We start from the raw sequence: 12682 nt of genomic DNA, 5'->3' as shown, positions 1-12682 counted from the left end.
TTAGCTCTCAGCACCTGGTCCAATACATACCATCTTCTTGATAGCCCAGCACTATGGCTGTGTCCCCGACATGACCGATGTAGATTTTTCCTCTCATGATGAAGGCTATTGTGGCAGTGGATCCTGAAGTACTTGGTAGCCCTGTTGTCGTTTTTGGCCAATTTTCTGGAAAAAATATCAACTCTTAGGATTTCACAGAATTATGAAATAAAAGAAAGAATCAAACAAGTGTAAGTTGTCTATTTCATTGCCATTATTTTTTTTTTTTTTTTACGAGACTATATTCAACATTTTACCAACATTTATTTTGCATCTGGATTCAAAATAAATAATACTATTTTGAAATGTTAATACCTTAAAAATAAATAAACCTCCAAATTGATGAGCTAAGCTTCAAGCAGTAACAGCAGAAATTTATTTTGACTCCTAGCTGAATTACCTAACAGAGTTTCTCGGCTGAGTTAATCCAGCCAGTCTAAAATTAGTACATTTTGTCCTAATTTTAATAATTCACTTAGAATTAAAGTGTTAGTCATAAATTGTTGAAAAGCTTATTAAATACTCTATGATATTATCCTATTATAAACAAGAATATGAATTACAGGGTTTAAGTAAATGTATTAATTATTTGTATTTTCATATGAAAATAAAATGTTTATGTCTTGTACCTATGCAAATTATGATTGTGTCCCAATCATAAATTATATGAAAATTGTGAAATATTTACTTCTCTACATTAGAAAACATTTGATTTTGTTAAAAGAAATGCCATACTTTAATATGGAGTGAACTGCAAAATGTTCCATAAATTATCTCTAGGTAGTAGCACAGTGCACAAAAATATTCTATGAAGAAACACAACACTACTGCCAATAGATTATTTCAAAAATCCAAAACTCATTGCGATGACAGCACAAAGCGGAAAGCAATACCATTCAAGGTGATTGGACATAAACACCAGACTCCCTGACAAAGCGATTGTAATCAAAAGACAACACTTTCAGTGATCAACACTTCAATCCATCGACAAGTACGCATGGCATGTGCTGTGTATTATGACTGCTGCATCCAGGTGTGTATTTTTATATGTGTACGGCGACATTTTATTAGAGTGCAGAAGTGTGGCAAACTATTGCATGTAAAATAAATCTATGCAACACTACCACCATACAGAACGAGAATTTTTACACAAACATACTGGAATAAAAGAAAACTCTAGATGTATAAATACACCAGAAAAATCATTAGTATCCAGCACTAGCATATGACAATCTCAATGTTCCCTGATACAGGGCCAAATGGCAAGCCCAGCACTAGCCTATGACAATCTCAATGTTCCCTGATACAGGGCCAAATGGCAAGCCCAGCACTAGCCTATGACAATCTCAATGTTCCCTGATACAGGGCCAAATGGCAAGCCCAGCACTAGCCTATGACAATCTCAATGTTCCCTGATACAGGGCCAAATGGCAAGCCCAGCACTAGCCTATGACAATCTCAATGTTCCCCGATACAGGGCTAAATGGCAAGCCCAGCACTAGCCTGTGGCTATCTCTATGTTCCCTCATGCAGGGCCAAATGGCAAATACCATTCATGGTATACTAAGATAATATCGTTAGATTTTTCAATATTCACACAATATGATCCAGGACTCTCGTACAGAATAAAGTTGCTAACAGTTTGCAAAATCATTTAACACATAAAAAAATTTAAAATGATTAGAAAGAATTGTTTATTTGTATTTCACTTTATTCATTTGATGTTTTTTCTTTTTAATTGGGTATCATCAGGTTAAAAGTAATTAAATTTATGTTTAAATAATTAATTTATTAAACCTGTATAATAAATGTACACTATTTTATGAGACAAATGATAAAAACTTGTATTGTGTTTCTGTGCACTATACTTTTTAGTTTTAATTTAAACAAATTTATTGATGCCATTTGATGTACAATTGAGCACAATTAATAAAGATTATATTGATTGATTAAACACTGTAAGTTAAGATTAGAGCTACAATGGCTTTACACAATTAACACAAAGAATTATGGAACACAAAATTACTTAAATAAAAAGGCGGGAAGAATGTAATTAATTTAATATTAATAATGTTACAGACTTTTCAAGTCTTGTATAGTATCCTTGAAAGTGCAAACTTTCATGAAGAGATATCTCAGTATTATACAAATTCAGGTTTTCAGAAGTACAAAGAAACCTGTCCAAACAATAAACCATGGTTAGACACAAACCGAAGGAGTAATATTAACATAAGTAACAGTAAGCAGTCACCTTCACTACCTTCATCAACCAGATAAAAGTAATATTTTATACCACCATATTTGTTTATATCTGGTACTAAATTTACAGCTATTTATAATTGAATTATATGTGTATAGGGAACTATTATTATGATATATAATATTTTTTATTTGACTGTTGTTTATAGCATGTATATTTATAAATTTGTTAATCTTTGATATTCCTAGTTAGTTATTAAATATATATCCGCTTATATAATTATGTTATTGCATGCTGTTATTGTATTTAAACCTTTTATCTAATTAAATTATTACGTATTAGCATTTCCTTATTAAAAATTGTATATCTAAATTTATATGTATATTTCTTGTATGCTCTGTAAATCCATTAATTTTATTTCATAACTATTAGAATATCTGTCTATTACTACATTAATTCCACTCAATTTAGTATTCAATTATTTATTGGTATATATATATATATGATTATAGGGGATACTTGTTATAGTCTATAATATATGTTTTGTTTGACTGTTGTATATTGTATGTATATTAAGGAATGTGTTAATCTGTGATAAAAATATCTATTATTTTAGATATAGTTAATTGTAACATATTTATCTACTTATGTTATTGCACATTCTTCTCACTGATGACCACGCAACTCAAGTTTAAAAACCTCTTGACGCCATGACTGTACTCCATGTTTATGTCAATAAAGATCATTTGTATTGTATTGTACATTGTTATTCAAACAAAATTTTTTGTTTACATTTTTATTCAATTATATTTTTTATTAGCTAAATACTTTTTAGTTCTTTTATTATATATTTTTGCTAAAAATTACATATATTTATATGTTACATTTCTTGTATGTTCTATAAATCCATTCACTTAATTTCACAAGTTAATTTTAATATATGTCTATTTATGCACAAGAATATTACTCCTACTGGCATTGAATCATACTAAAGTTGTGACACATTCCAATAAGAAAAATAAGCATTCTCATATGAACAACGATGTATGATGAAAACATTGAAATTATCATTGGAACATGACGTGAATTGCACAAGGTACAATTATATATACCAATCCACATATTAACCCAGTTGAACCTAACACTGGGCACAGCAAAAACTGATGTCACTTAAATCTGGGTAACCTTATGGATACCCAGGAACGGCACATCACTAACCACAGTTGTCGAGATTCTGGGTGCAAGAGTAATTCGATAGGTCTAGTCTACTGCGGGAGATAACTGTTGGAGTTGGTGGGTTTCGTTCCCTAAATGTCAAAGATTCTTGCTAGCCTAAAAATAAGAGTGTGTCACCCCCTGCCTGCTTTGACTGGAGAGGCTGGTTCAGAACCAGCCTACTTCTTTCGAGGGGACATGACTTGAGATTAGAGGTTCTTATAGGACTAGGCGCAAATTTATAAGCTTCTTGTCCTAAAAGAACAAAACATCAATTTCAATTTTAAGAGATGTAATCAGTTGAATGTAATTGTGTACTATTGTTAAGAGAGTGAAAATCTAAGAAAACAATCCAAAAAAAATTACAGCAAGAGCTCCTAATTCAACCAATACCGTACTTCAAAGAATTATTCTAATGTGATTAGGAGATTCATTGCTTCCTAGTTTAATTCAATGTATGATGAGAATATTGAAATTGTCATTAGAATATGACCTGTGTTGCAACAGAGATGATAATATATACCAATGTACAGTCAATATCGACTTTCAGAGTCTCATTAATTGAATGTAAATTATGTTCAATGGTTAAGAGATTGAAAATCAAAGTAGAGTATTACAGAAAATATTACTGCAAGACCTATTCCTTCTACTTCATTGAATTATGCTAATGTTGTAGTTCTATTTTTTTCAATTTTCATTTGTCTCAACCATAAGAATTTGCCTACATTACACCGAGACCATATAAAGTTGATATTGGTTCCTTGGTTTAGTTTATATCATTGTACCTGGTGCAATTTATTCCATAATTGAATGAAAATTTCAACATCCTCATTATAAACTAGAATAAAATTGCTAAGCAATTACATTTAATTGTCTTCAATGTTCATTTGTCTTAACCATAGGACATAACCAAAATTTCAAATTATTTTGAAATAAGCTTGAGGCTTTGTTAAAACTTTTAGGTAAAGAAAAACCATGTAAACAATGTTTATATTGCATCAGACTTTAATGTAGATATAATGGAAACAACAAATAAACCACAGCAGAAATTTGAATTCCTTTCTCTGATTGAATCATACGGTTTTAAAAACACATTTTGCATCACCAACTAGGATTACTTTTAATACAAATTCATGCATTGAATAATATTTTAACTTTTAAATTTAAGTCATCCCTTTGAATCTCAGACAATGAATTTGGAATTGGGTTTGTCGGATCACAGGGCAGTCTTTTTAGATATTTCTAAAGATCTTATTTCTGATAATGACAATACTAAACTTAGAGTAAAAAGACGGATTTTTTCTAAAAAAGCTCTTTATAGATTTAGCAGTAGATTTAAAAGACACTAAGTGGAATGTTTCAAACAATTTTACTTTTGTTGACAACTGTTCTAATTTCTTTAATTGCTTTCAAAATATATTTGAAGAATCATTTCCATTAAAAATTCTCTGCTAACAAAACCAAACAATCCAAAAATAAAAAATGGATAACAAAAGGAATTCAAATTTCAAGAATTAAAAAGAGGGAGCTTAGTAAACTAGCCAAACAGTCAAACAATCCAAATTTCATAAATTATGTAAAAAATTATAAAAAAATTTTCAAAAATGTCTGTAATAAATCAAAAGCAAATGTATAATTCTAATTTCATAAAAGATTCTGAAAATAAAATAAAGCTGCTTGGCATGTAGTTAAATCTGAGCTTGGATGCAAAAAATCTGTTAACAATTTTCCTGATGTTGTGTTGGATAGTGGTAGGGTTGTTAAAGATGGAAAGGAAATTGCACAATTCTTCAACAAAAAATTTGCAGAATTGGCCAAAGAAATTAAGGCTCGACCTTGTGAACAAGAGGCCCTAAATTTAGCACAAACTGATCTTGAATGTCAATTTTTTAAGTTTAATTTTGGTAATGTGTCATCAGATGATGTTGTTAAAGTGATAAAATCATTAAAAAAATAAAAAATCATCTGGGTGGGATGAAATACCTCTGGACGTAATGAAACATGTAATGTATAGTATAGCTGTTCCTTTATCAGTTTTAATTAATCAATCATTCAAAAATTTGTAGTTTTCCAAAAAATTTAAAACGGGCTGAATTAAAACCACTCTATAAAAAAGGCCAAAAACAAAATCCAGATAATTACCGTCCAATTTCAATACTGCCATCATTTTCTAAAGTATTTGAAAAATTAGCACTAAAACCAAATTACAAATTTTTTAGAATCTAATTCAATTTCGACTTGTGATCAATTCGGATTTAGGAAGGGTCACAGTACATTAGGGGCCATTAATAAACTTGTAAATGAGGTGTCTTGGGCTTTGGATGGGTCACAGAGAACCATGGGTGTGTTTTGTGATTTGTCCAAGGCTTTTGATTGTGTTAAACCATAATATCCTTTTAAAAAAGCTTAAACTGTACAGTTTTTCAAATAGATCAATCCTGTGGGATTGAATCTTATTTAGTTCAGTCATCGATTTCAAAGAACTGTAATTTTTTAAAATAGTGTAAAATCTAGATCTCGTTGGGTGGAAATTAAAGTTGGCGTTCCTCAAGGGTCTATTTTGGGGCCTCTACTTTTTCTTCTGTATGTTAATGATTTACCTAAAAATGTTTCACCAAAAATTATATTATATGCAGATGACACAACCGCAGTTGTTTAAAGCAAACTCTCACTTTCAATTGAAAAAATAAATTAAATCAAGCTTTTTATGAATTGGCATACTGGTTTAAGGTTAACGGATTGAAATTAAATCAAGAGAAAACTCAACTATTAAATTTTCGAACAGCACAATTAAAGGAGGGCTATAATAAGGATGTGATTTTTCCACGGCCAACAAATAAAATTATGTGATAGTGCAAAATTTTTAGGTATAGATCTGGATATAAACTTTTCTTGGAAAAAAATGTATTGAAAAATATTATTAGAAGATTAAAACTCGGCATGTTATCAAATGCTAGTGTTACGAAATTCAATTAATTTGGAAACTAGAATAATAATTTACTACTCTTTCTTTTTTTTCATAATAATTTCAATATGGTATTGAAATTTTGGGGATCATCTTCTGACTTTGATAAAGTTTTTAAGATCCAAAAAAAAATTATGAGATTAATGACCTTTTTCATCATTTAGAACTTCTTGCAAACCTCTGTTTAAAGAATTAAAAATCTTATCACTTCCAAATTTATATATTCTGAAAACCCTACTAACAGTACAATCAAATTTGAAAACTTATCAAGTGATAACTTTGATCATAATTACAATACAAGATTTAAAGCTAATTTTCAATATCCCATACATCGACTGCGTCTGGTAGAAAAAAAACTCCAATATACACGGCAAAAAAAAACTATACAATAAGTTACCTCAAAAATATAAACATTTAATCAATTCAAAAAAACATTTAAAAAGCAAACTAACAGATTTTTTGTTGGAAAAAAACTATTATAGTGTTGATGAGTATTTGATGGATCCTGAATTTTAAAATTGTGTTTTAACATAGATTACATTAAATTTGTTACGCTGTCTTGACCTCTTATATGTATTTTTATTAAGTTTATATGTATATGTGAATTGTGATGTGCATATGTCATGTATGAATGTATAATGTGTATGTATCATTATTACATTAATTTATGACAATGTTACCCGTTTCTATAGCAATGCTATGTATAAACGTTGACGTAACAATAAAGACTGATTCTGATTCTAACCAAAATTCAACTGATGAGATTCCAGAATTTGATATTTACTTTATATACTGGCATATATCATTGTAGCTGATGTAACTTAGACCAAGTTCCAATGACAATGCAATATCTCAGCATACACTGGAGTAAAGTGAAGCAAATTAATGTTTGTTTAAATCCAATTGCAAATTTTACAACATTAGTTTATTCAGTATCCATAGTGTTAACAGAACTTGCAGTAATGTATTATGTTGTTCTGTTTTCTATTCTTATAGAACAACAACCATAGGACACAAACACAACTACATTCAACTAACGATACCCCCTGAAATTGATATCAGATAAGTGGATTGGTTTGTATCATTGCACCTACAATAGTCAAATTCAGATCATGTTTTAGTGATGATTTCAATATATCATCGTATCTAGGAATAAAGTGGGAAGATTTTCTTCTATCCAACGGGAGATGTCACAAATTTAGTACAGTTCCACGATTAATAAGTTAATAAATCTCACAATAATTGTTTCTGTTTCCACAAATTTCATTAGGAATTACTTTTAAGTACACCTCATTTGTAAAGGATCCTCACTCTCGGTCAACTATATTTCTACTAAATTACTAGCCTTTATTTAGTTATACAAGGGTTATAAGAAATACATTAAGTGTATTTTTACCTATCCTAACACTAGAGTAGTGAAATAAACGTAAGTAGATTTGTAAATAATACTGTTGGCAGCAGAAGTATAGAAATAGTACAAAAAAGATCACTGTTATTGCACTACCAGTCTACCATGTGGTTGTGTATATCTAAGTGCTTATATAGTTACAGTCACCACTAGAGGTGGCAGCACTGCAGTCAAGGCTCTGCCCACTATTCAAATGCATATGACTTGGCTCATATGATGCATCATTAACATCGGTGTGACCTCTTGCCATTTGATTTATACCATGTACTATGTACAATGATGTATACCAATCCCAAACCGATACCGTATTTTTGGGATCTCATCCATTAAATGTAAGCTATGTCCTACGGTTGAGATATTTTAAAACCAAATTAAAGATATTAATCGTTTCCCTTTTTTCTTCTAATGCTTGATGAGAATACTGAAACTGCCTTTGTCAGATGCTATATAAGACATATGATGGAGACAAATGAATATCCAATAAACCAGAATAGAAAAATTACTGCTAGAGCTATTTTGATTGAATTATACGAATAATACTAATGATGGATGATGTTACTAATAATGTAACATCATCGATTTAATAAGACAGAAAATGTTATCACTTGCCAATTTATTCCAAATGTATAGTAGGCATACAGAATTGATCATTGAAAATTACTCCTAGAGCTATAATCCCTATTTACTTTGAATTATAATAATAAAGAAGCATCATATGTTATATATAACAGAAATTACAATTACATGCCAATGGATTCCAATAGTATAATATGAGTAATTTTTCCCCATGTTTTAACTCAAATATGTAAAAAATATTAAAACTCTCATTGGAATGTGACTTGAATTCCTCCATGTATAATGAATACCATAATGATATCGGCTTCATTAATTGAATGTAGGTTATATCCTATGGTCTAAACAAATGATAACACCATAAACCAGAATATAAAAATTACTGCTAGAGCTATAATCCCTATTAACTTTGAATTACAATAATAAAGAAACATCATCTGTTATATATAACAGAAATTGTAATTACATGCCAATGGATTCCAATTGTATAACACAAGAACTGAAATGATCATTGGAACATGACCAGAAATGCACCAGGTACAATGAACAAGGTATAATCCAATCCACAACCAATATAGAATTTAAGGCGTTTCAGTAAATGTATGTATGGGATATCTTGTGGTTGAAACGAATGAAAATTAAATAAACCGGAAAAGAAAAATTACTGTTAGAGCTATAATCCTTATTTACTTTGAATTATACTAATAATGTAACATCATCTGTTAAATATGGCAGAAATTTTAATTTCATGCCAAATGATTCCAACTGTATAACACAAGAACTGAAATGATCATTGGAACATGGCCAGAAATGCACCAGGTACAATGTTATAATCCAATCCACAACCAATATAGAATTTAAGGTGTTTCAGTAAATGTATGTATGGGATATCTTGTGGTTGAAACGAATGAAAATTAAATAAACCGGAATAGAAAAATTACTGTTAGAGCTATAATCCTTATTTACTTTGAATTATACTAATAATGTAACATCATCTGTTAAATATGGCAGAAATTGTAATTTCATGCCAATTGATTCCAACTGTATAACACAAGAACTGAAATGATCATTGGAACATGACCAGAAATGCACCAGGTACAATGTTATAATCCAATCCACAACCAATATAGAATTTAAGGTGTTTCAGTAAATGTATGTATGGGATATCTTGTGGTTGAAACGAATGAAAATTAAATAAACCGGAATAGAAAAATTACTGTTAGAGCTATAATCCTTATTTACTTTGAATTATACTAATAATGTAACATCATCTGTTAAATATGGCAGAAATTGTAATTTCATGCCAATTGATTCCAACTGTATAACACAAGAACTGAAATGATCATTGGAACATGACCTGAAATGCACCCAGGTACAATGTTATAATCCAATCCACAACCCATATAGAATTAAGATGTTTCATTAAATGTATGTATAGCATATCCTGTGGTTCAGAAAAATAAAAATTGATGAAAACAGAACAAGAAAACAATTTTTGAAACAGTTCTTACGCTTAGTCATTTTATTATAATAATGTTGTCATAATATCTTCAATTTGATACTTCAAAGTATTTTAATTTTTCCCCATATTTTTATTTTAACTCAAATATGTTAAAAATATTAAAACTCTCTTTGGTGTGTGACTTGAATTCCTCCATGTATAATAAATACCATAATGATATCGACTTCAGAATATTTCATTAATTGAATGTACGTTATATCCTATGGTCTAAACAAATGAAAATACCATAAACCAGAATAGAAAAATTACTGCTAGAGCTATAATCCCTATTTACTTTTAATTATACTAATAATGTAACATCATCTGTTATATATAACAGAAATTGTAATTACATGCCAATCGATTCCAATTGTATAACACGAGTACTGAAATGATCATTGGCACACGACCTGAAATGCACCAGGTACAATGCTATAATCCAAACCCAACCAATATAGAATTAAGATGTTTCATTAAATATATGTATGGCATATCCTTTGTTTCAGAAAACAGAACAAGAAAAAAATTTTTGAAACAGTTCCTACACTTAGTTTTTTTTATTACAATAATGTTATATATCTTCAATTTGATAGTTCAAAATATTTTAATTTTTCTTCATGTTTAAACTCAAATATGTTAAAAATATTAAAAACTCTCATTAAAATATGACTTGAATTCATCCATGTATAATGAATACCCTAGTGATATCAACTTCTGATAGTTTCATTAATTGAATGTAGGCTATACCCTATGGTACAGACAAATGAAAATACCATAAACCAGAATAGAAACATTACTGCTAGAGCTATAATTCCTATTTACTTTGAATTATACTAATAATGTAACATCATCTGTTATATATAACAGAAATTGTAATTACATGCCAATTGATTCCAATTGTACAACACAAGTACTGAAATGATCATTGGAACATGACCTGAAACGCACCAGGTACAATGTTATAATCCAATCCACAACCAATATAAAATTTAAGGTGTTTCAGTAAATGTATGTATGGGATATCTTTTGGTTCAGAAAACAGAACAAGAAAATATTTTTTGAAACAGTGTTCCTACACTTAGTTATTTTTATTACAATAATGTTATATCTTTAATTTGATAGTTCAAAAATATTTTAATTTTTTCTTCGTGTTAAACTCAAATATGTTAAAAATATTAAAAACTCTCATTAAAATATGACTTGAATTCATCCATGTATAATGAATACCCCAGTGATATCAACTTCTGACAGTTTTCATTAATTGAATGTAGGCTATACCCTATGGTACAGACAAATGAAAATTAAATTAACCGGAATAGAAAAATTACTGTTAGAGCTATAATCCTTATTTACTTTGAATTATACTAATAACGTAACATCATCTGTTAAATATGGCAGAAATTGTAATTTCATGCCAATTGATTCCAACTGTATAACACAAGAACTGAAATGATCATTGGAACATGACCTGAAATGCACCCAGTTACAATGTTATAATCCAATTCACAACCCATATAGAATTAAGATGTTTCATTAAATGTATGTATAGCATATCCTGTGGTTCAGAAAAATAAAAATTGAAGAAAACAGAACAAGAAAACAATTTTTGAAACAGTTCTTACGCTTAGTCATTTTATTATAATAATGTTGTCATAATATCTTCAATTTGATTCTTCAAAGTATTTTAATTTTTCCCCATATTTTAATTTTAACTCAAATATGTTAAAAATATTAAAACTCTCATTGGTATATGACTTGAATTCCTCCATGTATAATAAATACCATAATGATATCGACTTCAGAATATTTCATTAATTGAATGTACGTTATATCCTATGGTCTAAACAAATGAAAATACCATAAACCAGAATAGAAAAATTACTGCTAGAGCTATAATCCCTATTTACATTGAATTATACTAATAATGTAACATCATCTGTTATATATAACAGAAATTGTAATTACATGCCAATTGATTCCAATTGTAAAATACGAGTAATGAAATGATCATTGGAACACCACCTGAAATGCACCAGGTACAATGTTATAATCCAATCCCCAACCAATATAGAATTAAGATGTTTCATTAAATATATGTATGGCATATACTGTGGTTCAAAAAAATAAAAATTGAAGAAAACAGAACAAGAATACAATTTTTGAAACGTTTCCAACACTTAGTTATTTTATTATATTAATGTTGCCATATCTTCAATTTGATAGTTCAAAATATTTTAATTTTTCTTCATGTTTTAAACTCAAATATGTTAAAAATATTAAAACTCTCATTAAAATATGACTTGAATTCATCCATGTATAATGAATACCCTAGTGATATCAACTTCTGATAGTTTCATTAATTGAATGTAGGCTATACCCTATGGTACAGACAAATGAAAATACCATAAACCAGAATAGAAAAATTACTGTTAGAGCTATAATCCTTATTTACTTTGAATTATACTAATAATGTAACATCATCTGTTAAATATGGCAGAAATTGTAATTTCATGCCAATTGATTCCAACTGTATAACACAAGTACTGAAATGATCATTGGAACATGACCTGAAACGTACCAGGTACAATGTTATAATCCAATCCACAACCAATATAAAATTTAAGGTGTTTCAGTAAATGTATGTATGGGATATCTTGTGGTTGAAACAAATGAAAATTAAATTAACCGGAATAGAAAAATTACTGTTAGAGCTATAATCCTTATTTACTTTGAATTATACTAATAATGTAACATCATCTGTTATATATAACAGAAATAATA

General features: G+C 29.1%; 1 protein-coding gene across 2 annotated transcripts in view; it reads right to left on the bottom strand.

Moving 5' to 3' along the window:
* LOC124370000 (probable protein phosphatase 2C 71) overlaps positions 1-12682 on the bottom strand; it is a 78490-nt gene that overhangs the window by 30567 nt on the left and 35241 nt on the right. For both annotated transcript variants that reach the window (XM_046828265.1, XM_046828264.1), the window contains one exon: positions 31-165. In XM_046828265.1, coding sequence (XP_046684221.1) covers positions 31-97 — 67 coding nt within the window. In that variant the 5' untranslated portion in view covers positions 98-165. The remainder of the gene's footprint in view (positions 1-30; positions 166-12682) is intronic.

Source organism: Homalodisca vitripennis, chromosome X (genome assembly GCF_021130785.1).
Source record: "Homalodisca vitripennis isolate AUS2020 chromosome X, UT_GWSS_2.1, whole genome shotgun sequence".
NCBI classification, from domain to species: Eukaryota; Metazoa; Arthropoda; class Insecta; order Hemiptera; family Cicadellidae; genus Homalodisca; species Homalodisca vitripennis.
The sequence above is the reverse complement of the archived record's forward strand: the minus strand, read 5'-3'. Positions and strand labels throughout refer to the sequence as shown.